The 27,981-nt window shown below is 41.3% G+C and overlaps 1 protein-coding gene across 2 annotated transcripts; it reads left to right on the forward strand.

Annotated features, from left to right (window-relative positions):
* TECPR1 (tectonin beta-propeller repeat containing 1) lies at positions 1-26,194 on the forward strand. Of its 2 annotated transcripts, XM_075105024.1 has the most exons (25): positions 1-163; positions 3,021-3,253; positions 4,925-5,107; positions 5,623-5,745; positions 6,411-6,536; positions 8,045-8,219; positions 8,315-8,415; positions 9,883-9,984; positions 10,382-10,527; positions 11,389-11,915; positions 12,786-12,931; positions 13,902-14,057; positions 14,568-14,717; positions 15,337-15,494; positions 16,766-16,893; positions 17,180-17,282; positions 17,968-18,064; positions 18,463-18,542; positions 18,863-18,919; positions 20,442-20,616; positions 21,806-21,941; positions 22,280-22,372; positions 23,088-23,194; positions 23,664-23,783; positions 24,470-26,194. In XM_075105024.1, the coding sequence occupies exons 2-25, from the start codon at positions 3,023-3,025 to the stop codon at positions 24,665-24,667; spliced, it is 3,618 nt and encodes a 1,205-aa protein (XP_074961125.1). In that variant the 5' UTR covers positions 1-163; positions 3,021-3,022; the 3' UTR covers positions 24,668-26,194. The 2 variants fall into 2 exon arrangements, 1 of the variants encoding a protein (XP_074961125.1); XR_012662470.1 differs by lacking the exon at positions 20,442-20,616 and having other exon boundaries at positions 34-163.
* The last annotated feature ends 1,787 nt before the right edge of the window (positions 26,195-27,981 follow it).

Below are 27,981 nucleotides of genomic sequence, written 5' to 3' on the forward strand. Positions count from 1 at the left end.
CCCAATGGCGGCGGCGTTCGGGGCCGCCGCGCGGCGGCGCAGCCAGTAGGGGCGCGGCGCTCTCCGCCGGCCTCTGCCTCCGCGCCGCTGGCGGGGCGGCCCTGGCGGGGCGCGGTGCGGCGAGACGAGACGAGGCGAGGCGAGTCCTTCCGCCGGGAGGCAGGTGACGGGCAAGCCCCGAGGGGCCGGGCTGGGGCTGGGCAGCTGGGAGCGGGGCGGAGGGGGCAGTGGGCGCCATGGCGGCCTAGGCAGGCCCGCGGGCCGGCCCCGCCGCCGAGCGGCCCCGCCCGCGCTGTTAAGCCGATCTGTCCTTAATGCCCGCCTGAAGGAGCAGCGTGCGCCGCCGCTGCCCGCGCCCCGGCTTGCTCCCGGCGTCGTGGGGCGCTTTGGGCTCCCCGCGGGTGCGCGGCAGCGCCTGGGGGGCTCTGTACGGGTAGCGGGTGAGCTTGCCAGGGGCGGTGGTTTGAACGGGGGGTGAAGCTTGCCTGCGCGTGCCGCCTCGAACAAGCCGCGTCCTGCGGGGCCGCGCCCCCGCCCGCGCCGGGGCGAGATGCCGCCGCGGGCTGGAGGCGGGGGCGCGGCCCCTCCCTGCTCGGGAACTTCGTTACTTCTACAAAACGCACGGAGTTGGGATATCTTTCGTGAATTCTGTAGCAATCAGTGTTATGCCAGGCAGCTGGAAATTTTAGTTAACGACGTATCATCTCAATTTAAGTAGTTGTCGTTCTGTCAGAAATTACCTGGCTGAGCGGGGGGATGACGGAGATTTTAGCAAGTGTGGGTGTGATTTTTTGCCAGTCCCCTGACAATATTGGGCAACTTCTGCATTTGCTGAAATGCACGTGAGCCACAAGCTCTGAGCATCCTTCAAAATCAAGCAGTATTTGTCTTCATTTTATGCAGCATAATGGGTGTGAAAGGGCCTACACGGAAGTCCTCGAAGTCGTTTGTAATCCCAAATGCATTTGGGATTTTCCCAGGATTCTCTAAACACCCTGTCCCAAAAGTTCAGAAGAAAAAAGGGGCAGAAACTCTCACTTATCTTGGCTGCCTTGAGTATTTTAATCCAGTTGCATCTGCCTGGATTATCTTAATTCTGTCCCAACTGTGCTTTTCCTAACTTCTTCATCTTTGGAACTTTCACTACCTTTTTCTGCCTATTCCAGGTACTTTTCTGCCTGCCTGGACCATCATTCCAGGTACAGGCCCTCGCCTTTAACAGACCCAAGCATCACTTTATTATCTGACAGGGCAGAGATCCTCATTGCATTATCCATAATACTTCCCTTACCCCAGACCTGCTGGCATTCTGGTTGCTTAAGATTAAATGAATAATATTTTCCTCTGTTCTAAAGACTGCTTTGCAGAATTTCAGGTGCTAATACTGTAAGGCTCATTTTCGTGGCCTTTATTTTCCCAGTGATACACACATTGTAATTTTTACCCCATCTTCTCTTTGCTCCATTCCATTTTTTCCGTACTTTGTCCTTCTGTACTATCCTACTTTTACTAACACTGAAAGGCAGGATATAAAGAGGAGAAATGCTGGTCCAAGTGCAGACAAAGGCAGTAATACATACCTTCATATTCAGCAACAACAGGAAAAAAAACCTCAAAACTAGAGGATTCATCATAGTTATGCTGCCACAACCAATTTTGCTTGTGACCTTCCCCTGGCCTTGCTTGTTCTCTGCTGCTATAAATTTTCTTCTCCCTGTTACCTGTTATTTATCTGGTGGATGCAGGTTTTTCAGTACTGACCAGCAGCATTTCTAAGAATCAAAGAATTCTGAAACATCCTCCCTGGGATCACAGGTGAACTTACGGGCTGTTCTTTGACACTGGCCTAGCTGTTTCCAGATTCTCTGCAGTTTCACCTCTGCTGCTCAAATACACGGTACAAGTTAAACCCTCTGTACCACCACTTGTTATCAGTCAGAAAGCAGGCAGGCAAGTCTCTTTAGGCTCTTGTGTTGAAAGCACAGTTGCCCTTTGACAACAAACAAGCAGTGTTTCATGCTGGCTCCAAGCAAGGATTCCTCTTTTCTTTTATTGGGTTGGATCTGAGTCCTCTTTTCTACCTTTCCCTTCCTCATCCCCCATGGTATAGTTAATAGAACTGGAAGCAGAGTTAAAAATACTCATCAGCAGTTCTGGCTGTCAGACGTACAGAACAACTGAGACTTGTTTAATGGTGCCTAGAAGGCCAAGTGACAGAAATACACTGGCCTTTCTTGCCTTCTAAAAGGACCTGACATAAAATGCTGACCCCTTGATGAAGGGTAGGACAGCAGTGCCCAGAAAATGGCAGGTTATTAAGTGATAAAACTGAAATGGAACTCAACCAGGTCTCTGCTGTCAAACCACGCTCTATGTATACTTAAATAAATATCACACCTATGTTTATTAAATAAAGATCAGATCCCAAAGTGGTCACCAGAATGCTTTGGAAATAGGTTTGCTGGCAGCAGTAGGTAATATGTCCGTGGATTAAAACTAGATGGGTTCTTATGGAGGAGCTCCCTTTCACATCTTCTCCATTGTACCTGTGTCACTATGTTGGCGTACACCAAGACGGGGCTGAGAAGGAGGTATTGTAAGATATGGCTTTGTGGAACTGAGATGAGTGGTGTGTGTAGCACCACCAGCATTACCAGCTCTTGAGGGCAAAGCCTTCTGCTGTAAAATGGTCCATGCTACTTCATCTCAGTTCAGTGCTGACGTCTGTCCTCAGCCTGCCAAAGCTGTCCTGTTCATGTTGTGAGCTCTTGTGGGATAGACAACATTGTGCCTGTAGCTGGGTCTTTCGCATGGATTTCAGAGCCATCTAAGAGGTGTAATTGCACTGCTCTGACTGAGAGAGATCTGGCTGCCAGCTTTGCATAGGCTCTTTTTAAAAGATCATTCTTTACATCTTTATTTTGACCAACAATGGCTTAGAGCAGAACTGATCTGCAGCAGCTTCAAGATCCATTTTTTAAAGCTGTCATTTTCATTAACGCCTCCTTTTTGCCTTTCAGACATGGCCATGCCCAGTTCCCTTCTGTGGGCTGTTGACATTTTTGGGAGGGTTTACACCCTGTCTACTGTTGGCCAGTACTGGGAGCTCTGTAAGGACACACAGCTGGAATTCAAACGGGTCTCTGCCGTCAAACAGTGCTGCTGGGGGATAGCCTGTGATCATCAAGTATACACCTATGTGTTCTCGGGTGACGTCCCTATTAGATACCAGGAAGAAACCTATGAGAATCAGGTATGAAGTGTTATGGGGTCCTCTATCATGCTGCCACATACTCATCAGAAAGGAATGATAGCAAAGCTGTATGTCAGCTGTCTGTATGTGTTTTTCTCACAGGAAGATTGTTTGGTTGTATTTGTTTTCATTTTCTGAAGAGTATATATGTGCCAAATAGCAGGTTATTCTTTTAGTATTTTAAATCCAAAAGGAAGGTGACACTTCCCTGCTTTTACTAAAAGCAACACCAGCGTGCATTACAGCCTGTTTTACACGAGCCATTTCAGACTGGAACATTCACCCTTTTCACCTGATGTTTTCCTTTCCTTAGGGACAAATAGACAATCCCCTTAAGAAAATGTCCAGTGTAACATCTAGGCAACCAAGATACATTATCAAAAATGTATTATGCTTAAGAAAATACTATTTTTTAATGTTTCAAAGAATTCTCTAATAAAGGCATAACTCTCCATTAAAGTACAATGTTTCCAGGTTTTTGCATACAAACGTTAATACGATCCTTATGTGATGTACTTCAAAAGGTTGTCTTTAAAATAGTAATTTAAAGGAAATTTTATCTATTTTGGTTTTAAGTTAACCAAAAGTTATATGAGAAAGAAAATGGAATTATTTTCTTGAGCATATTTCTCTAATTTCTAATAGGCAATGGAATAAATATAAGTTGAGAAAAGACATTAAATTATCTGTATGGGTAGAAAGACAACAAATTGATTTTATGCATTATTTAACATTGATACAACTTTCCAGCCATTTAAGAATGTTCCTTTTGTTATGTAAACATGTTCTTTAAAATGCAAAGCTTTAAATTTTATTTAATTTGTTATTTTAAAACTTTTGTGTTGTTTGTTCTAGGCTATGAAAAAATGGAAAACAAAATACTAGAAAGCACAAAAGGAAATATTCTGCAAGAGCTAACAACGACAAAATTAAACTCAAATAATTTACAGATGATATGCAAAGCAATTTAGGCAGTTCCTAGTAAAAGTGAATAATATTTTGCATAAAAAATTATAGAAGGATTTTGAACCACTTGTTTTCCATGTGCCCTAAAATGTAAGACGTCACATGACAAATTTTGCCACTGTTTCGGGGGGGGAAGAAAAATCACAGCTGCATTGGTGAAAACCCTAGAAGTTATTTGTTCTGTAACTGATTAAAGCCAGATTTGAAAAAAAACCCCTCTTGGTATAACATAAGATGCAGGGAAGATCTACTGAGGTAGTTCTCTTGACATAGTTTCCAGAACAGAAGCTATGCTGTTTCTCTAGTGCAGGCAGGATACTAATCATCTTTCTAATGGGGAGTAGACTAAAGATCCCAAGGCCACCTATACAGCATTATCTTAATGGTGCTGTATCATGGTGCCATACATCACCACAGAAAATAGCACTGATAGTAGTAAAATTTATCATCAGATGTTCCTATTTATGTAGCTGAAGATGACTTGGTCGGGACTCATTCTGCAGTCAGCCCTTCTTTGATACTTAGAAAAGCTTCCTCCAAATATGTTAGGTAGGGGCTTACAGTGTGAACATTTTCTCATTCACCCCAGGAATTTACTCCTCTTCTACTGCAGAAAATAAGAAATGTATCATTTATGACTCCCTGCAGATGTCTAATGAGATGATGTGATCTCAAATAAAGTATTTTATTTATTATTTCTGGCAGCGCTGGAACCCAGTTGGTGGCTTTTGTGAGAAATTACTGCCCAGCGACCGCTGGCAGTGGAGTGATGTGAGCGGGCTAAAGCATCAGCAGCTTGATAGTTTCACACTGCCTTCACCACACTGGGAGTGGGAGTCTGACTGGTATGTGGATGAAAATATTGGAGGGGAACCAACAGAGAAAGGGGTAGGTGAACATAACCAAAAAGAGATCTATTCTGGGAATCCTTAGTCTGTAAAATAAAAGGCACTTTTATAGAAGTGTAAAGGGTCTGTAAAAATAAAAGGCACTTACCTTCCCATAGCTGCTTCTTTCTGGGAAATAGCTCAACTATAATACAACACAAGGAAGGATCTTACTTGAAGGCTTTTGAAGTCTACAGGAGCTTCTATAGAAGCTTTTTTCTTTTGATCAGGCCACGAAATGCTGGCAACTGGCTCCCATTGTTATTTAAGATCTTTACTATGAAGAAAGTAAAACGGTTTACTGTGTCTTTGTTTTGTGTGTATCGTGCAGAGGAATCTGGACATGATTCATAAATCATTCGTGGAATTAGCTGATCTGTTAGTCAGGGCTGTTAAGATGTGCACAGTAACTTGTACTGTATTTGTAGGAGTGACTCTTGGGCAGAATTGCTCCGAGTTACAATTTCAAGCTTTCCCTTGGTCCTGAATTTCATAAAAGAAAACCTCTGTTTGCAGGGCTGGACTTATGCCATAGACTTCCCCAGCACCTACACAAAGGATAAGAAATGGAATTCTTGTGTCAGACGCAGGAGGTGGATCAGATACAGGAGATACAAATCACGGGACGTTTGGGCGAAGGTTCTGGATATCTTTTAAATATTAAATAAACTGATTTTCTGAAATAATCAATTATAAGTGCAGTGAAATTAATTTTTTATCACTGCTCTATAGGCTGGACGTGGATTCCTTGACTTCCAACTTGTAATACTTGCAAGCATAAATGGAAGTCTTGGCTTTTTCATAGAAACTTGTGGTAATGCAGTTGGAGATAGATGCTCAACTGCTTTGCAAATTTCAAACCAACTTTTTAACTTTCATTGGTTGTTTGACAAAGCACTCTCCTTCAAGGTGGCACGCGGCTCACATCATTCACCAGCTGTGTCCTTTACCTGTATGAATAACTGCTCTTTAATAATTGTTGTTCCATTCTAAGACCGTACAAAAATCATAACTTTTGATGTTCCAGCTTTCCAATTCAAAGAACATGTCTGTGCACTGTTCTGTGAGTAAAAATTTCCCTTAGTTAGGGGATGAAACACAGACTTCTTCGTGCTGCTTTGGCAGCGTTTCCCCTCACTCTGCATATAGCAGCCTTGAATGAGGGGAAGAATCTCCATGCTCAGCCACTTTAGTAAGTGATATATAAAGCAATCTGCAAGAAACAAGTTAGGCTACCAGCCAAATCACCTATCTGTTTGCAGTGTATTTTCTCCTCTTCTCGATCTTCCTTCTCTTTGTTTCAGATTGTATCACATGATGATCCGGACCAGCTGCCAGACCCTTTCAATGACATCTCCATTGGAGGATGGGAAATCACTGATGAGCCTCTTGGCCATTTATCAGTATGGGCGGTTTCTTTACAAGGAAGGGTATGTGCATGTTCCCTAAGTTTTCGAATATAAATTACTACTGAAATGGAGTTAAATGCTTTTAAAGCAAGGCAGGTTTGTTATTGTCTTATGCCTGTAAGGAAATACACTGTTTGTGCATCTGGCAGAGGCTGCTTTGGGACTACATTGTGCAACGACTTGTGCTGTAAATGGAGAGGCTTGGTATCTCATAGGATTGCTGTTTTATGGAAGCCTTAAACCTCTACAAACAGGTTAAAAACTTGGGTTGAGTAGTGTCTTATATCCTGAAAAATGCCCAGAATGCAGACTATGGCACTGGTAACAAAGAGAATGAGCCTTAAAACCTGATAAAGGTTCTCACAAAGCGTTGTGCCATGTCTCTGTGGTGGAGAGTCAGGAATGATTCAATAAAGAGTTTACAAAATAGTTTTCTAAGACTTACTGATCAGAAAACGGTAACCTCCTGACTTGGCAACGTGGAATCCAGCTCTGGAATGTTTTCACATTATTTTCTATTGAAACTATACATCTTTGTTTTTGTTGTTTTTAGGCCTACCATAAGGTCTCTCTTGTTCTGCTCAGTGCTGCAAAGATTTGATCCTTGCTTTCCTTCCTTCCTTCATCCTTACAGCATGTGTCTGACATTCCTTTGTCTCTGGAAAATTTCTAACTTGTGGTCTCACAGGGAAGAACATAATACTTTTAACAGATAGCCTGAGATTTGAGTCACACTTGGCACTGCCTGAAAAGGCAAGCAATATTGGTCGAATTGTTTAAATAAAATTCCCTGTGCCTCATACTTCCTAGTAATAAGTGACAAGCATCCCACTCTACAGGCTTATTTATTGACATTGTAAAATGCTTTCATTTCCCAAGTAAAAGTCCTCAGAGAAATCAAGTATTTCTAAAAATTAGGATTTAACACTCAGCAGTCATGCTTCGGAGCATTCATACGACTACTGCAAGATCCTTTCTATGTTTGACCTTCCTGTTTTGACTGTGATCTATAGAAAAGCGCACAGACAGTAGGACGAAGACTAGCAAATGGACTGGTTGTCACTGAAGGCTGCACAGAGAATGGAATTTTTTGCACATATTGTGGCAAGCTCTTCTCAGTGAAAGTGAGGTTGGGCTGTCATCTAACAGTAACAGTTTTGTTTTATGTATTTGTTTATGCTTGGTTTATATGACATGTCCTGAAATATACAGAAATGTTTTTTAAACATTGAAACATACACAGAACTTGTAGCAATAGGTTACTGCACACAGTCCAGATTTGCTTCCATGATGAAAGCTAGTCTGTAGCTAGCCTCCTCCCTTAGTACATAAGGGAATAGTCTTCAACTGCATAATCAACATTAAAAAAAAAACACCTTTAAAGGTCAAAGTACATACACTGTGTAAAAAAAATCCTGTTGTTAAAGGAAGACTGTTCTTTCCAGTTTGTCTTCATGCTTGTCTCAATGGTTTCATTGTTGTAGTGATACTTTTCTAAGTTTTATTTGTTTTTTTTTAAACTTGTCTAGGTATGGTACAGAGAAAATGTCTGCCATCACAATCCAGAAGGTTCCATGTGGTCCTTAATCACCACTCCTGGTGAAGTTGTACAGATCAGCTGTGGACCTTATGACCTCCTTTGGGCAACTCTTTGGGAAGGGCAAGCCATTGTGAGAGAAGGGATTGACAGGAATAACCCTCAAGGTGAAGTTTCTTAAATTTAGCTGAAACCCCTTTGATGTCTGTAGTGTTGAATAAGAAACTAACCTACAATGCCTTCTGGTTTTTGTTTCTTGCAGGAATTTCCTGGACTATCGTGGAGTCTCCAAACTCTGAAAATGGGATTATGCATGTCTCTGTGGGTGTTGATGTGGTGTGGTGTGTTACAAAGGATAGAAAAGTAAGAGGGGTCATGCTCTTGGTTCTGTTTTTTCCTGCTCTTTTTCTATCTGCTTTCTCAAACAGACACGTTACTCTCAGGAAACATTGGTGATTTGGACTCACTAGCCCCATGGTTTGGGGATTCGAGTTGCCCTTGCTGTTACAGGAATGTCCTGTGGTGGTTTGTGATATACATAGTTGCGTTTAATTTAAGGAAGAATTTCTGCTTTTCTCTTGGAAGGAATTTTCTAAACCCAAGTCAGACCGATGTGGTAGTGGGGTGGGGATGTAATAAGGGGCCTACTTCTAAGGGATATTAAGCTTTGAAATTGAAGGGATTCCAAGCTACTCAGTCTTGTTTCCACATGGTCTGAAGGTTACGTCTAAAGTGGCACAGGGGAATATTTTCATCTACACTTTTCTGTATGATCCTTTTTTTTTAATCTTCCTACTGTAACTGTTCCCTCTTCATCAGACTTTTGATGTAGTTCTTTTGTATTTATTAAGTGACATATCTGTTATGCATATGTGTGATGACTTTCTTACTGGGGTTTTAACTTAGAATCATAGAATATCTCAGGTTGGAAGGGACCCATAAGGACCATCGAGTCTAACTCCCTACTCCTCACAGGGAGTCTTGAAAGTCTTGAAGAATATACTAGAGTGCTGTTGTGCTGGTTGCAATCAAACCCCTTCATATTAAATTCAAAGACACAGATGAATTCTGTGCATGTATTGTAGTTTAAAGTAATTGAGTTACTCTGGTTTAATGAGTTACTGCTTGTCAGCTGAGCCGTGGCAACAGACTGTGTCCAGGCTGCTCCATCTGCCAGATAAAACCACTATAATAAATGTAGATAAGCTAACATGTTTTTCTTCAGATCTGCCACAGGATAGTCAAATACAGTCTATTATGTGATTCAACCAACAACTTCTAAAGTAGCTGCTTACCACTATATGACTATGCGCTAAATACACATGGAAATTTTGCCAGGTACCTGGTCCACCGAACCTTTTGGATAGGTAAAAACTAATCTAAGGGAAAACAATTTAAAGAGCTGTACCACTGAAAAGATCGCTCCGACAGTTCCCTCCGTGAGCTCTGCTTCTGAGGTTTGAATACAAGAACACTATTTAGAAGCCCATTCAGGGTGACCAAAAATAGCCTACGGTTGACATGTAATAGAAGGTATTTTTCCAATGTGAGAGAAACAACTCTGTCACAGAAAGTCATAACAGAAAGTCTCCTTGTGGGCTATTCTGCCTGTAGTTGGTCACGAGGACATGCAGTGTGGGTACTATTAAGAGAACTATTTCATCTTTACCTGGTCGCAAAAAAGAACCAAGGAGGTAAGAGACTTCTTAAGGCACTGCGGCAAGTCAGTATTAGAGATTAAGACTAACCCACTAAAGAAGCCAAATTCCAGCTGTCTGTTTGCTAATGCAGAAGGAGCAAAATTTAGACTTTTTACTGTTGCTATTGTAGGTGTGGTTTAGAAGAGGAGTGAACTCACATAATCCTTGTGGAACAAGCTGGATTGAAATGGTTGGAGAAATGATGATGGTAACTGTAGGCTTAAATAACCAGGTAAGACAGCTGTGTAGCAATTGTAAGGCTATTTATGTGCCCCGTCGTACAGGCAGTATTCATACGTGGTGAGGACTGTCACCAGTGCCAGTATGGACAGCTGAACAAGAAGTCCGTGCACTTGAACTGCTAGGAAGGAATGCGTGGCTGAATTCCTCACCAGAAGATGAACAGTCAGCATGTCTCTTGTACGGCACATTCAGGTGCAAACAGTTTTCTCTTGATGGTACAGAACTTTATACTGCACCTACAGCATCAGCATGAAGGAAGAACACAAAGGGAAAATGCTGTATCCAGCAGATTTTTGTGCTGTATTTTCCACTACTGAGCCTTTTTGGTAGCTGGTATCTACCTGTGTTCCATGGCATTTACTTCACCAAACTCTCTCCTTCCCTAGGTCTGGGGAATCGGCTGCGATGACAGAGCAATTTATTTTCGGCAAGGTGTCACACCAAGTGAGCTCAGTGGGAAGACATGGAAGGCAATTGTATCTGGCCGAGAGAGTGACAGATCTCAGACCGGGAGCTCAACAAGTCTGCTCAGGTACTCAGTGAAAATACATGCTTGGGACTTCATATGCCAAGTTTCAATACTAGGAGATATTTCTTTACATTCAAATGGAACAGGCAGGGAGGAGCGGGGAAGGCATCTCTAATCATTATGTATGCCAAAAAGCATTTGCGGGTTTTACCATTAAAATGAACAGTAAGGAGCAATAGTCGCACTTGGAGTAGAAACTGAAGCTCCCACTTTGGAATTCACTGCATGGTTGCAGTGGAGCGTGTTTCTTTGGGCTTTACTACCATTCTCTGGAACTAGTTTCTAATAAGAGAAAACATTACCTGTGAAGTATCAGTGACAACTCTGCTTGGGAGTTATCCTTCTCCTGAGTGTCACTGTATGTTTCCTTTCCTAGAGAGATAAATCAGTAATTCCCCACTGGCTGCTGGCCTCTTGGCTTTGCAAGACATGCCAGTGAAGCTGGGGGTGCTGCAGAAGCTGCTTCTTTGAGTCAGAGTGTGCACTGAGTAGAATCCCTCTTTAGCTAAAACAAAAATCATGAAGTTGTTAATGGGCTTTAAAAAATCCTATTCATTATTTCATATCTGAAAAATGTGATGTTGCTTCAGTGTTTTCCTGAGAGTTGTAGACAGCCAACACCACCAATTGTTTGAAAAGATCAATGAAATGCCTTCCTATGTTTCAGGTTTACTAGAGTGGTCTGCCAGATTTGTGTTGGACACTTTTCTCTTGATGACAGTGTTTGACCTTCAGAAAATAAGTCTGCTGTTTCTCTCCTAAAGCAGAAACACTGGGATGATTTCTGTATGTCGCTGGTCTCAGGCCTGTGCTAATTTATAATGCTTTGAGTTATAGTTAATTAATTATCTATTTGTCCTTCAGTGCTGGCTGTTTCTTTACTGATGATATTCAGAATCAAACACACGCAATCATTCAGGGTGATGCAGATACTTCCTCTGATACAGAGCTTCCAAGCATACCTGTGAATCTTGCCAACACTCCCCCGATGGGAGCTGCAGCCAGCAGAAATGGTGATGGCACAGGCAACCAGACAACAGAAATACATGCAAGTTTGACTGTGGATCCTCTGGACTCTGATCAAGGAGAAGCCACCGATACTACAACTAATAATGAGAAAGCTGATCTTGAAATGCATAAATCATCTACAAACCCAAATACTTCTGCAGAACTGCAGTGGACAAACATTGACTTGAAGGAGGCGCAAAAGCATCCAGTCCTTTCTGTCAGCAGCTTTGCAGACACATCCAGCCTGTCTTCCCTTGGCATATTCTCAGTGGGAGCTGAAGAGCAGTATGGAGGCGATGAGCACCCACTGTGGGCCTGGGTGTCTGGGGGAGGCTGTCTTGTAGATTTGCACAGCCCATTGAAGTGGTTCACTGTTCCATCAGGTACTACCCAGTCACCACAACAGACCCCAGTTTCCACTGCTCTTTAAGAAAAATGTTGGTTTGGGTTTGTTGTTTTTTTTTTTTAACAAAACCATGGCACAAAACTTCTGATAACCCATTTACTCTTACTGCAGTTTGTTAATATGCAGGCTCCCTGTCTGAGGATAGCGCTGCATGTATTTAGCTGTACAGCACTTTGAGATTGAGGTATATAAATGTAAAGGTGATATTCTCTCTAAGTTTCTGTAAGAGTTTTGTAAAATAATCTGTGCTGGATCTGCATCTCATTTTTAATGGCACTGAAACTGCAACTTCAGGCAAAACTCCTAATATCACTGAATACTAACTAAAAGCAGGGAAAAGGGCTCTTGTGAGAGATGCAGATGCCACAAGTAACTGCCTTGCTCCTACCATTCCTACTGAGACAAGGGTAAGAGACAGAAATTGCTCAGAGGCATTGTGACTGTGAGCCAAGCTGATAACTGCATGGTGTTAGAATTTAGATTCTTGAAAGACAGCTGAATATAACCGTATTTTCTAAATAAGCTATGAACTGTGGCATCTCAGTATTTAATAACAGTGTAACTCTTAATGCATTGTATTGTCTAATTATCTTGCAGTTCAGTGACAAAACTCCCATTTTTACAGGGTTATGGCTTTGAAAGATTCTATATAATCATCTAGTGATCCCATTTCTATGCATCATTTACAAAGTTTGGCTGTAATACATTGATTCCAAAGTATAATAATTAGAAAAATTATGTTAGACTGAGTTGATTCAGTCCAGTGTTCAAAGCAACATCATGTTTTACCTTTCACAGAACTGTATTCAAAGCTCACTGGAGTTTATTGGTTTTGGTTCTGTTCTAGGTTTGTCATCCTCTGTGCAATCTCTATCTCTGTCTATCACTCCTGCACAGACAGCAGCGTGGCGAAAGCAGATTTTTCAGCAGCTCAGTGAAAGGACAAAGCGGGAACTGGAGAATTTTAGGCATTATGAACAGGCTATTGAGCAGGTAAGCAGTGAGGACTTGTGTCTCTTCTCTGCTAAACACTGATACTGGGCATCAATAATATATTTCTCATGTACTGATCTGAACTTACTGTCAGCTTTATATTCCTGTCCTTATTTCTGTCTGTGACAACTTTCCTGGATTATCATGTCTGAGCTCCCTGCAGGGAAGTAGCAGCTTATCAAATGTGGCGCAGCAATCTTCATCTAAAAACATTAGCTGATAGTTTTGTGTAGGAGCAGATGAAGCACTAGTCAGCATTATCTGAGTACGTTGAAACCTCAAATCCACAGAGAAATATTTGCAACAGTGGAACATTGTATCAATTATTCCACCACAAGATGAGGCTTCATAACTGAACCTGTGACTCGAGTAGGTGAACTTTCCCTCCCTGTAACCATTAAGGGATTAATGTAACTTGCGTAAATAAAGCAATGGTGCAAACATCAATAGCAGAACTTAAATAGCAGCACTTTTGTTTGATGTTCCCTTTGTTATGACTCCTTGGCTCTTTTCAGATTCATTTACATTGTTGATCCCTTTATTGCTAATTGCCAAATGACATCTGGAATTCATTTGATTAAAAACACTTGGAGTCCAGGGGTTTAATCAAGTTTTAAAAGATTACGTCAAAAGCCTTTAAAGTCTGGACAGAAATTGCATTATAACAAGGAGCACTCTAGAGTCAATTAGTGTCTGTGTGCTGTTGTATTCTTGCAGAAGTAAAACTTAATACTGATGTACACATGTTATTTCAGCACCTTTCTATCCACTTTTGTCACTTTTCATTTTGTCTTCAGCTTCCTGAACACTCTGGTTTACTCTGTGTCAGAATTAACTGATACGATACAGGCTAACCTGCAGCAGGTTAGTCCTGCTAATGAGACCATTTCTTGTGGTCACAAAAAATAGTATTTGGGAGAAAGGAGTCATGCAGTTTCCTTACTCCTGTAAATTTGTGTTTGCATTGCAGTCGGTTTGGGTTAAAACTGGGACCTTGCAATGGTGGAGGAATTGGAAGCCTCATAAATGGATGGATGTTCGAGTTGCACTTGAGCAGTTCACTGGGAGCGATGGAATGCGCGACAGCATCCTGTTCATCTATTACATGTATCATGAGGAGAAAAAGGTGTGTTCAGCTTGAGATCCTTGAGAGAGTTGCATTTGGCAAAGGAAAACCTTTGAAGGGAAAACAGTTTTCTTATGGGAGGCCAATTATGGTACGCTGTTGTTCTAAATTTTAGGAACCAGTTCAAAGGTAGCCCAGGGTACTAGCAAATTGCAAGCTTTTCTAAGCTGTATCTGTGTGGACGCTATGTCAGAAATACTGAGTCAGCAGCCATCCACATTGCTTAAGCCATTGGCTTTGCACCAATTAGGAATTCTTTTGGAAGTTCAAAACGTTCTTGATTGTGAAGAAAGAGCCAAGCTTGGCTGGCCAGGGCCTTCATAAATAGGGTTAATGCAGTATGAATCAGAGGTAGTCCCAGGACTGGAAATTGAGCCCTGTTCCTTCTGCACCAGGCCATCCTCAGCAGGAATGCCCTGTTCATAGTCCTGAAGTGCAAAAATGCTGACACTAAGGAAGGTATATCTGAGTTTGCCTTAGTCACAGTTTTTTTTTTCCCTCTTGTCTTAGTATATCCACGTGTTCCTGAATGAAGTCACTATTATAGTTGAAGTTCTGAATGAAGCCAAGCATTCCTTTGCACTGTATACACCTGAAAGAACGAAGCAGCGGTGGCCGATCCGCCTAGCAGCCACAACAGAGCAAGAAATGCATGACTGGGTAATTCTGGGAATTTTTCATTTCAAACTGGCCATATCTGAAATAAAACATAGAAGCTAGTCTCTGAAATCTCAGCGTCACATTTATGGTATCTAGGCTATTTGTCTATTTTCACAATTTAGGTATTGAAACAGTCTGTTTGGCACCTGAGGCTTCCTACCTTCTCTGGAGTTCACATGCTTTCTGATGCTGCAGTTATCCACAGTAAAACCAATATTGTTTTTCCTTCCCTTCCTATCTCTGGATAACGATTAGGCTACAAATGAGTTAGGAGTTTAATTCTGTTAGTCTATTCTTCTGCATTGGTAGAAGAACTGTTAGCCTGTTGTCACTGTTGCAGAGAGTCTTATAGACAGGCAGGCATAGATATACTGAAGCAATAGAAAACCTGAAAGACACTTCGTAACAATGAGATACTGCAAACCATATTGATTCCAGTGATTGCGTTAATTTCTAAAACACTGAATTCCAGTGCCTTTGAGAAAAAGCTGCTAATTCACTTTGCTGATTTGCAAGAACCTGCAAAGGTAAAGCTTTGTTTTGTAATCCCGAAGCATCTGTGGAAATCTTTGTTCGCATGTAAACAGAAGCTTTTGGTCCTCTGCTTCTTGTTTTGTAGCTGTCTTTGCTGAACATGTCCTGTTGTGAAAGCAGACGGATTCAAGGCCCTCCTTCTCACCATGCCATTTGGTCAGTTACTTGTAAAGGAGACATCTTTGTTAGTGAGCCAAGTCCTGAACTGGAGGCTGGACCACACCTGATGCCGTGTGATCAAATGTAAGAGGTTTCAGAAGCTGTTCTTTCTGCATGGGATGCCATCCAGCAAAGACTCTCTTTCCTGTCAAGTCAGTGGCTTTGATGGGCTGTTGGAGTGTCTAGTACACTGCAGGTGTCTGTCAATTACAAGGCTGCCTTCATATTCAGAAATACATCTGAAGAAATTCACCAAATCATGTTTTAATTCTTAGATGCTGGAGCTATTCATGTGATTTCAAAAGCCTTTCTCATTGAGATCCCATTTCTTTGTGATTGCATCTTTAATGCCATAATTATTTAATTTAAGAGATGGCCTAGACTAAAAGTAAACCTGATCACTGTAATTGTAATGTAATTTGAGCTTTCAGTTTTATCTGAGTCAGGAAATCCAAAATTCTCAGTCCTCCATAGTCACTACAGTCCAGGAGCAGCTCCTTTACAGTTTGTGTTACAACTGTGACGATGTAGTACTGCAAACTCTTCAAGAAAAAAATACCAGCCTCTGAACGGGTTAAAGGCCAATTTAAAAAATATCCTCAGTTTCAAGTCACTTGCACAAAATGTCTTTGAATAATACCTCAGAGATCCTTTAGTCCTTTTCCTTCAGGGTAGAGCACCTTCAACATCTGGCAAATCACAAAGCTGATGTGCTCTTGCATCTTAGTTTGAGGGATCCGTGACCTAGATGATCTCCTCTCATTCTGACGAATAAAATACTCCTCTGCAATCTCTTTATTTGCCCCATTCTTCCCCAGAAAAGTACCACGGCCAGCTGGCTGTTTAAAGCCCCAGAAAAGGATTAACCTGCAAAGATTAGGAGAATAGGAAGAACTAAAGCTGTTGTTTTTACCAAGCTCCACAGCAAACATACAAGTCATTTGTTTTCTTGTTAGATAAAAGCAGTTCCTAGATTTTTAAAAAAAGAGAATAAAGTTAAAGCCGAGGCAGTTGACAGCTACTGAGTCATAAAGATTCTAGCAAGATCATCCTAACTAGTGTTTGAAAAAAAAATATCTAAAACAAGCCATAAAATAAAAGGAAAGTAAAATACTTCAAAGCCTGAAAATTCCAAGTGGAGGCAGACAGGTCCCTGCCAGCTGACTCTTCAGTAGTTGTTCAGAGGGAAATGCTTTCAACTGGCAACTGCCTTCACTTACAGATCGCACAGAGGTTGAACAAATGAGCATATAAAGTTGCCTGTCCTTAAGATTGTTGAGTTGTAGGAGGGGAAGGTGTACATTCCTGATGGATGTGGTGCAGAATAAGTGTAAAATATTTTCCCTTTCTGGCAGGTTTTGGCGTCAAGTTGGAGGTCATCTTCGACTGATAGAGTGCAATAACCGAGGCATAGTGTGGGGCATAGGGTACGATCACACAGCCTGGGTTTATACTGGTGGATATGGAGGTGGCTTCATTCAAGGTATGGACAGTTGGTCTACTGCGGTGTGCACATTTCTTACTAATCTTCCTGACTGGGTCAGCTATTCAGGCTATTTCAGCTGTCCTTCCTTGAGCCTAACGTGTAGGGTTACAGAGTGAACAGGCCACGCATTAGGAAGGAATTGGTATTGCAGTTTTATATTTATATTTTCAGTTTAAGAGTGAGAAATAGGATAATCAGTGATAGTACTGTGACTATTGGAATTTAAACTGTAGTGTGTTTAAGGTTTAGCTTTACTATAATCCAAATAATTTATCCCTCACAGGACTGGCCAGTAGTGCTGATAACATTTATACGCAGTCAGATGTGAAGTGTGTTTACATTTATGAGAACCAACGGTGGAACCCAGTCACTGGATATAGCAGCAGGTTATTTACTCAATTTATTGTATTTATTTATTGTAATTTTTTACTACTGTCAGATGAAACAAGGGGTTTGTTCTAGCTTTTCAGAGTAGTTATAGTTATTCTGTCTTCAGTCTCCTTCCATTTATTGTTAACCTGAGATGGAAGGAGCAGTGTTTCTCAATTTTCTAGATTTGTGATTATCCATTCAAAATGCATTTGTAGCAAAACATAGCAGATTTGTGCTTTGTGAGTGCACAAAGTGTGCCTGCTTGCAACATTTTTCATTATTAAGGCCATACAGCAAAGTTCTTATTATGATCTATATATTCATATACATATTGTGCTAAATACATTGGGTCCTTGAATAGTATATTTGAACAGAAGTATTGAAAAAGCATCCACATATATGGGTATCTATGCCAGAGAAATTCAGGATTCTCATTCCAGTTTTAATTAGTAGTGAGGAATATCACTCTACAGAGGAAAGTTTACATGGTCCTCAGGTTTGGTGCAATTGGAAGCAATTGTACAGATTCTTTCCCACTACCCTCATCATTCACAGGATATTTATAAATACAGAGATTTGTGATGGAAGACTCTTTCATGTATGAAAGTAGGAAGTGCTACAAACAGGCTTTTCATCCTTCGCATTTTAAATTCTCGATTGTAAATGACCTTGCATTCTTTATACGCTGTTTCACCACAGAGGTCTGCCCACAGACAGATACATGTGGAGCGATGCATCTGGCTTGCAGGAATGTACAAAAATCAATACCAAGCCTCCTTCCCCGCAGTGGTCTTGGGTAAATTTTGTCTTAAAAGTCTTTTTGCTAAGAGGGCAAAGCTTAGCAAGTAGGATACAAGACTTGGGCTCAAGTGACCCAGACTTTCTTCCTGGATTTGTTGTAACATTTAACCTTGGTTTCCCCATAGTGATAATCTTCTGTAGTCAAAAGAATGTTAAGCACGGAGTGGGATTTTTTTGTTTAGTGGGACTTAGATTTCTCTTCTGATCCTTTTCTCTTCAGCTGAATTAAAAAGACTTGGGAACCTCTGTATGAATTTATATTGCAAGTATTAGAAGGTTTCTAGCAAGTTTTTACGCTCCAAAAGCTGGGGGGAAATATCAGAGGAGGTTATTTTTATTACACATTAGGTGTTGATTGTGCTTGTTATTCTTACTGTCTCCTTTTGACAATAGGTATCCGATTGGTATATTGATTTCAATGCTTCAGGCGGAACTGATCGGGAAGGCTGGCAGTATGCAGCAGACTTTCCAGCGTAAGGAGATACCTTCTACCTAAAATACTGGCAACCAAATGCCATATTTAAGCCCTCGTTTCTTCTTGTTTGCTGTTTTGCACATTAACTGTGCTTTAACAGGGACAATTGTGCCTTGATTTCTCCCTTTTTACGGGGACACTAACACTGAAATTTGCTGGGAGGTTGGGCAGCAAGATGAGCTTAGCAAACTATAGTTTAATGTATTTTAAAGTCAGCAGGAATGTCTGGTGGGCAGGTAGGTAGTGCTGTCAGGCTGGCACTGATGTTGCAGATGCTCTAACATCCTCATGAACACCTATTTAAATCTGTTTTGGTAGGTCCTACCATGGTCACAAGACAATGAAAGACTTTGTCCGACGGAGGCGCTGGGCAAGGTGAGCAGCTGAGACACAAATAAGAGTTTTGAACATCAATAACTTTTGATGTTTTTGTTATATATAACATATGTATATATATAACATAACAGTTATGTTATAACTGTTCCTTAGAACTCTCCTTTAGTTATGAGGGAAGAGTCTCATCGTCCAATCAACAAAAGCAGTAGTAAAGCAACCTGCAGTAAATAACCAATCTCCAGTAGAGACGCTGATGATCTTTAGCATTATGGCTTTAATTTTAAGCCATTACAGGTAGACACTCTATTTGATTTTGTGGGATCTGTAGATAAAAGTCAGCTAGTTATTCTCGATATCTAATTTTCCTTACGGTAAATGATTAAGGAATAGTAGAGACTAGGTATATTAGTACATACTAGGTCACTTGCAACACTGGTAATGTGTCCTGTATAATAATAGTTTTAACACAGGAATTCCACGTACTGCTTACTAGGCCACAGACAGTCCAACCCCATTTAAGTCCCAGTACATTATATTCAGGTAAAACCTGGAAAATAGCAAACTGCTGCTATATTCTATTCTATTAAACAGGGAAAGTCTGTGCATTCGCTGTTTTTCCAGCTTTTCTGTGCTTTCTATACTAGAGCAGCTAATAGCTATGCTAATAAATTGCTGTGAACTTAGTTCCACATTGTTCTGTTTGTTTTTGAGGCTACAAAGCTAGTGGCCCTTTTACCAAAATCTTTGAAGTAAGGTCCTGAAGCATCAAACTGTTGTTGTTATTGCAGGATGTGCAACAAAACAAATGACATCCAGTCACCAAAACGGTGACTTGAAATAAAATAAGCAACTTGAGAAATACCCTCAAGCCTAAACATTTCCTCTTGTTTTAACTATCAATTGAAAATTGAAAACAAATAGGGAACAGCTCAGGACTGGAACCAGTTTTCCAGAACTGGAGAACAGAGGAATGTCCTGAGTTTTTTAGGGCATTCTTCATACACAGACATTACTGTTGTGATGATAGAATCTAATGTAGTTTCCCCAATAGACAGCACTACTTGGTTGCAGTTTCCACAGACAAAATACACCTAAAGATGCTGCGTAACTTTTTAACAGGCTCCACCAAAAAACTAATTGTAAAATGCTTCCCTTAACCAAGACAGAGGAAAGAGTGAACCAGGTGTGTTCTCTCTGCAATGGGATTCTCAGCTGGGGTAAAATATTCATTATCCAGCTCTTGCCCAGTGAGATTTGGAGAGCTGGGGAGCATTGTAACACAAGCTGCAGACTTCTTGGGTGGCCTTGGTTTTATAAAGTCACATTTGTTTTAAAAAAGAGCAGTTCTGAGAAATCAGTAATATGTCAACATTGAAAACCTGATGTAAAACATGATTGATTGTTGTAAACGCCTTTCAAATTAAAAATACTAATACTTATTTTACCTACTTAATGAAAAGATTTCAGGATTGTTTGCACTAAAGTCAACAGTAGACTGGGACACAAAACTCAGTTATAGTAAGTACATACTTCTGACGGGTTTGGGGTCTTTTTGCTTCAGAAAATGTAAGATAGTCACCAACGGGCCATGGCTGGAAGTGCCTCCTGTTACCCTGTGGGACATCTCCATAATTCCCAGTTCAGATGCAGATGATGAAGAAGCAGTAGCACTGTGGGCAATCAGTGACAAAGGAGACGTGCTCTGCAGGCTTGGAGTGACACAGCAAAATCCAGCTGTAAGGCTCCCCATTTATTTTTACAGCCTTATTGATGTGTTTAATGTAATGATGCAAGTACGTACACACAATCATGCAGTGCCTTCTCTTATAGCACCTTGTTATTTTTTTTCCCTTTTATGTCCCAGATTTGAAAGTTCTTGCCCGTCAACCATAACACAGTTTGCTGCCAGCATTCCTTACAATAGCGCTTCTCTTGCATAATCTGTCTTGGCTTGTGCCACGTCACCTGCAGGAGTCTCTTTCAGCCCCTATATAACTTCTCATGAAGCATTTTACTTCCACTTTCTGCACTGATAGCTTAGTTCCTCTTTTTTTTAAAATCGTTGACAATGTGCCTATCCCATTTAAATAAAGTGCCCAGGGATAGAGTTTCTCTCAAGTATGATCCCAGTTTAATGCCTGTTAACATCAGTAGGAGTTTGTCCATTGACTTTTCTGGCCTGGAAATGACTGTGCTAACTTAAAAGGCAGGTGGGCCTGGACGTACCTACAGATTTTTCTGTGAACTGGGACAGATTTATTGAGCCAACATCCACTAAAGTATGCAGAAAGGAACAAATAGTGCCAGTAACTTCAATAGGAATACTGCTTTCCTAATAAGAGACGTGCTGAAACACCAAATTAGGGTTGATATGCTAATTGTAAGCCATATTTATAACGGGGGGGAAAACCCACTAATGATATACTTTAATGGAATTTGGAGAAAACCTGCAAGAAGTTGAAAATTTGTAGGATTTTTTTTTCTTCCTGTTCAGTCAGCTACAGTAGCATGGATCTGTATGGCACTGCAACACCAAGAACTGGAATTCTGTGTCTGGAATCTGAAGCCCCATATCAGTCAATTTTTGTGAGACTGTTTTTCTGTGTAATAAAAAAAGGGGCTATTGAAAAAATCAAAACAAACCCGAAAGGGCTGTAGCTCAGAGACATGTAGGTGCCTACATTCCAGCAATTTCAACAGAAAAGGCCCAGTTACAGTTCAACACAGCTACTGATTTCAGAGAGTTAAATGTCCAAGTATCTTTGAGGATCAGAGAACCTGTTTTTGTTCAGTCACAAGGTACAGAAATTATTCTCCAGAGTACTTTTCACTATCTAGGGTTTTTCCCATTTGGCAATAATCAGTGATATTTTGTTGGGGAGTTTTTAACTGTTACTTCATAATTCATCTTCCATGATTTGCTAGGGAACATCCTGGCTTCATGTGGGAACAGATCAGCCCTTCATTTCCATCTCAATTGGAGCATTTTACCAAGTGTGGGCTATTGCCAGAGATGGTTCTGCCTTCTATCGGGGTTCAGTGTCTCCAAAGAAACCTGCAGGTGAGTGCTTGCACTTCTTCGGTACAGTCTTCATCTTGTACATTGTGTAAGCTCTACTACACTGCCATGTCTGAAAAAGACAAATCTGTTTAGCAGAGGCCTTTCCCATAGCTGTGCAAAACGGTGCATATGAACAATACTGATGATAATTATAGCAGTTAATTTGCTCTTCACTGTGTGATTTAAAGTGTTTGTTTCTAAAAACAAGCTAGTAAAAATATATTGTGTCAGTCACAGCTTTCTTGCACAGCTATGTATTGCAATGGCAGACATCTCCAAGATTTCTCATACAGAATTCTGTTTTCTCAATGTTTTACTCAAGTATTTCTGACCTTTAGGTGACTGTTGGTACCATATTCCTTCACCTCAAAAACAAAAGTTAAAACAAGTCTCAGTAGGACGAACGTCCGTGTTTGTGTTGGATAAAAATGGTAAGGAGTTTCAAATATCATTTTTCAGTGTTACCAAAAAAAAAATATCAATATACATCAGCTTGATTTAAAAAGGAGGGGCTAAGTTAGAGCTTCTGCTTGGACAGATGATTACTATTGCTCCAAGAGGTGTAATATTTCATATTGAAAGAGATGGAGTAGTTGAGGCAGCCCACATAATTACTGATTTTGAAGACTTGTTTTTTGTTATGTCTGATAGTGCCTTAGATAGCAACAATCCAGCATCTGTGCAATTCTTGGGGGGAGGAGATAGGTGAATCTCAGAGAATTGCTTGGCAAGATTTTGTCTGAAACCCCATAACGTACAAAACTGAAGAGGAATATCTTCCTGTTGAAAAACCTAGAAGTAGCACCATCATTGCAAGATAAATTATGAACCTTCCTTTTGTAAAAGAAACATTAACACCAGCCTCCTTTGCTTTACTTCTCTAGTGCATAGCTCCTTATATGAACATTTTTCTCTAAGAAATTTTACAAAACAGAGTATTTGCTGTTTTCTAGAAAAGTTATAAAGAATGACTATAGAAATACAAATTCCAAAGTAGGAACTTCTTTGTCTTTCACACAGTAGTCAAAACCATAACGCATTTCCACAGAACACAGAAAGTATTAACTGCTGATCTGTTTCGTTGTTTATTAGCACTTCATACAAAGCCGACATCCTGAGCTGTAACCAGGACTATTTACTTTACAGGCAATCTTTGGTACCGGCAAGGTATCACACCAAGCTACCCTCAAGGATCTACTTGGGATCCTGTTTCAAATAATATCCGTAAAATGTCTGTAGGGCCCCTGGACCAGGTGTGTATTAAGCTTCCTTGTATCTCATTAGTTTATTAAAAATTACACTTAACATACTTTTGTAATTAAATGACATGTTCTTCAGAATTGTTTTTGTTTAACTAACATTATTCTACAAGGTGATTTTCTAAATGCTGGAATCCTGATGGCAAGACAAAAATCATGCCAATGAAATCATGATACAGCTGGCCCTTTGCTGTAAAAAGCCTCATAAATTTATTTTTAAATTTTTTTAACGAGGTTATTTTATATATTTAATCTCTTTCCTGCCAAGTCTTACTATCTGGCAATGTTTTAATTATAACACTGGTATCTGGTTGGTTGGTTGGCTGTCTCTCTGGCTAAATTAGAGCAGTTTTGGTCTGTGCAATATCAAGACTAGTTTCTGAAAGTGGCCAGACCTACATTTTCATGTTAGGGGAAAAGCAGCACAAAGAGCACGTTTATCGCCTGTCTTTGCTTTCTTGAGGTCTGGGTGATAGCTGACAAGGTGCAAGGAAGTCACAGTTTGAGCTGTGGGACCGTCTGCCATCGGACTGGTGTTCAGCCAATGGAACCTAAAGGCCTCTCATGGGATTATGGTATTGGGGTAAGTGCTGGTGGCATCATACTGCCTAAAAGCTACGTATCCAAATACCCACAGGCCGGCTTAGAAAGGAAAGTGCCATCCTGCTCCAGCTGGCAAGCTTCCTAAAGCTTGCATATACCTGCAGGAAATTGACCTTTTGTTCTTCAGTTTTAGGTTTCTTTTTTAAGTAAATGTAATGGGTTATGCAATTAGAGCTGGGAAGTCATTTGTTTGCATTTGATAAGTATTCATTTTAAAGAGGTAATTTCAAAGTTATAACAGAAAAATTAGTAAAGTAAGTACTATTTTTAAAAAATTGTTTCCTCCCAAGTCTGCACATGATTGTTCCTCGTTGTTCCCTGCGTTACCAGCAATGTTTTGGGAAAGGCTGTTTCAAGGTTTTGACCCCTTTTAAGTTGATGGAAAACCTGCCGTAGCTCTGTTATGAACACCTGACCCTACTAACCTCAGTCCCCTGTAATAAAAATAATGCTCAAGCTTACTACCTCTATACCTCACTGTCAGGGCGGCGTGTTGTGTTGTGTATTGTTTTACAAGGAGCCTTTTTTCTGATTCAGCCCAGAGCAGGATTACTTTCCTCACGAAAAAATAGTATAAAACTGGTAGTGTATGAAAAGCATCACATCAGATAGTGTAATTGCAGGGTGGTGTTTCTCCTTTTATATTTCTTTATTGATACTTCACAGGGTGGATGGGAGCACATTACAGTCAGAGGAAATGCAACTGAAGCAGCCAGGGTCGCTGTACCTGACGCTTCTGAGGAAAACCCTGCAGTATCAAAGGATTTAGAAGATGAGGAGAGTAAAGGGAAAACAGAACATTCTAAAACCCCTCTGATGGTCAGTGAAAGTCAAGAACTGGACAGAAATGCTGTTACTTGTTAAGTTGTTGCCATCTACATGTTGCAAACAAACAGTAGTCAGTATAATTTCAAAAGTAACTAAATGTCTCTTGCCTGGAGAGAAAAACATGACCTTTTTGTGCTACTAATATATTTTACTGAACTGGAATTTACAATGGGGTATTTTAAATACTGATTTCTTCTACTACATCAGGTGTAAAATGTGACTTGATAGAGCTAATAGTTTTGTCGAAGCAGGCAAGCTTTTTAGCCACAACATATTTCTGACCCTTTACCATAGCTGCTACACAACCATAGAAATGTGAACATTTTTGCAGATGGTCACTGAATTTACTTTTTTTTTAATGAACATTACATTTCTTTCCTTCCCTACATTTCTCTCACAGTCACACCCCTTGCACACTATTCTTTAGATTCATATTTGAGCAGAGGTGAAGATGTCATATGAATTTAAATGAATTACAGGCAAACATAACTGGTCCTGGTTGTACAAGCATTTATACATGCACATAACTCTGCTTACAGGAGTCCCGCTTATATAAGCATATAGCGTGGCTCATGCTGTTCTTGCTTCCATCAGTAAAATTAAATGCTGTGTTTGCTCACAATGAGCAATATCTTAATCAAGAAGCAGAACCACTGGTTTCAGCGAGGCTATGTAGAGAGCATGCTCCTACTCAGTCTAAGTGACAAAGTCTCATTCCAAATTGCTAGTCCAAACGGTGGTAAATGATGTTTTGTCTCCATCTTAACCAGAACCATAAGTGAGGTATACAGATGCCTACCTGATGAGGTTGGAAGGCACCAGACACTTGAGGAGTTAGGCTGTGTGCCAGATCACTGCAAATAAGGCTTTCATAGTGTAAAAGACAAGAGGAGGTCTTAAATAAGAGTCTGACTTTACAGTGGTAGGAATGCAAACCAACTTTACTGATATCAGCGGAGGTTGCCAACGCATACTAATACAGGTTCAGAATGAAGCTCTGCGCTTTGTTTTCAGTAAGTGATTAATTCATCCTGTCTTTTAAAAGAAACTACTTCTTATTCTCAAAATAAGCTTTTTTCCCCTGTCTTACTGTAATTTGGCTGTGATGTGAAATTGTTGTTTGAAATTCTGTCCTTGAGAAGTGCTGAAAAAGCCTCTCCTGATAGCTTCAGGAAGGTACCACGTTTTTCCCCTTGCAGCAGTTTACAATCATTTTTCCTCTCTGTGTGTGACTGTGTATGGAATTATTTTTATATGATGAGCAGTGTGGTGTGGTCTCAGTACTGTGTTTGTAGAAGTAAAGATTATGTTTGCACGTATTTAAAGAATATATTTGGTATTTTAATGCCAAGGAAAGCACTGTTTCCAAGTCCAAATGTGAACGAAGATTTAAGATGCTTTACTGTTTAAAAAAAAGTTGGTCTTTCCAGTATGTGATTAGAGATTTCTGGTTTCTACATACATTGTGGGAGTACCATAAATAACATGTTTGCATTAATTACTGTAATAGGTTTTGCATAACTTGCACAGTATCTTGTCCAAATAAAATAACTTTATTACATATATTTTTAGAGAACTATTAGGATTGTATTTTCTGTGCTTCATCTCAAAAGATGTTTTGTTTTAATAGTCAGTGTTTACATATCCAACAATCAAACTGATTTCATACAATAAGCTTTATAATGTACCTTTGCATTTTCCCCTGCATTGCCAAGCTTCACTTACTTTACTGTAAAAAGCTGGATTTAAGTAAACAGAAAACTTATAATTTATCTTTTGTTCGAGTACTAAATATTTGCCTTCTGAAACTATTATTTAGAAAATTATTTAATTTTAAAAAATGTCACTGTTATGACTAGTTAAAATAAGGAAAAGTTACTTTTATTTTTTCAAAATCGTTTCAATTTAAAGTAATTTATCCCTTTTGACATGTCCAATAAAGCAGCACTTTGTAGCAAAGAACCATTTTGGAACTAGAAGTTGTCATTCCATTAAAATGTGTATGTCCTGTGCCTGACCATTCATCGGGGATGGCTGTGTTCGGAGAAGGGGTAACTTTCACCGCTGCTACTGTATTTATAGATATTACATGCCATTTGGGGCTTAATATTTGAAATAACGCGCTTTGTTTGCAGGAAGTCCTGTCAGAAATACACTGCCAGAAGCATTTAAACTCTGTATTTGTAACATTAGTATCAGTAATTGGGTCTTAAAGCAATGTACAGTTCTTCAGCAATGGCAATGTTAAAATACTGTTTTTCCAACTCTCTGGTTTCCTTCCTCTGCCAAAGTAACGAAATAGCAATTCAGATAGAGCTATCCCACAGAAACATTTCAGGGACAAGATTTAATGTATGGAAGCTCTCAGGTTTCCTTTATAATGCACTAGTCTAGCAGACTAACGACCTTTAAACAATCCTGCAAAAAACAAGACACACTACAAGTGCTTAGTCGTCAGTCACTGTGAATGATGAACCGCAGGATTTAGGCTGCAAGGGCCCGCAGGAAGTCATCCCGTCCAACCCCCCGCGGGGCTGGTGCAGTCAGGTTGCTCCCAGCCACGTCCAGTCTCTGAACACCTCCAAGGACGAAGTTCCATAACCAGCTGCCACTAGAAGCCACCACTGCTGGGCCCAAGCCCTCCCTGCAGCCTACACCCGGACAGCAGCGTCCTCCCCCCGGGGCAGCGGGCCCTGCCGCGACACCGTGCCAGGTCTCCCGCCCCGCAGCCCTTCACGGGGCCTCCGAGCGCTCCTCGGCAGCGCTGCCGCGCCCTGCGGCCCCGGGAGTCTGTGTCTGACCCGCCCTCCTCAGGCACCGCCTCTCGCAGCAGCCCCGCCCGCGCGAGGAGGAGCGCGCCAAAACGCCTCACGGCACTGGCCCGCAGCGCTGCTCCCGCAGCCGAGCAGCGCCCACCGCTCCGGGCCAGGCTGTCGCCCCCCCCCGCCGCGCCCCTTCCCGGCTACCGCCTCGCTAACGGGGACTCCCGACGGCTTGCTGGTAGGCCCCGCCACAGGAGCTGCCCGCAGCCCCTCGCCGGGGGCTCGGAGGGACCCCTGGGTGCTGCGCCGGGCTCCGGGGCGCCTCGGCAACCTCCGGCGGCTCCCAACAGGGCGGGGGGGGTCATTTGTAAAACTGCACGTATCCGATTGATGCCTTTTGACACCCACCTCCATTTACCTGACACAGCCTGCAACCAGCCCCAGCGCTCAGCTCCGCGCACCGACGGCACGGGTGCTGTGGGCGGCTGTGCACACCAGCGTCCCCCCCCCCGCCCCGCGGCTGGCAGGGGCTTACGGCCAGACACCGTCACGGGCACAGGCGGACGAGCCTGTTGTGCTGCGCTACGC

The sequence above is a fragment of the Phalacrocorax aristotelis genome, chromosome 10 (assembly GCF_949628215.1).
Source record: "Phalacrocorax aristotelis chromosome 10, bGulAri2.1, whole genome shotgun sequence".
NCBI classification, from domain to species: Eukaryota; Metazoa; Chordata; class Aves; order Suliformes; family Phalacrocoracidae; genus Phalacrocorax; species Phalacrocorax aristotelis.

Excerpts from the sequence above, each read along its gene's own strand:
- TECPR1 (XM_075105024.1), top strand. The coding sequence starts at position 3,023 with ATGGCCATGCCCAGTTCCCTTCTGTGGGCTGTTGACATTTTTGGGAGG. Across the intron at positions 12,932-13,901 it reads ATGAACAGGCTATTGAGCAG|TCGGTTTGGGTTAAAACTGG; the intron begins GTAAGCAGTGAG and ends TTTGCATTGCAG. Across the intron at positions 23,195-23,663 it reads CTGTAGGGCCCCTGGACCAG|GTCTGGGTGATAGCTGACAA; the intron begins GTGTGTATTAAG and ends TGCTTTCTTGAG.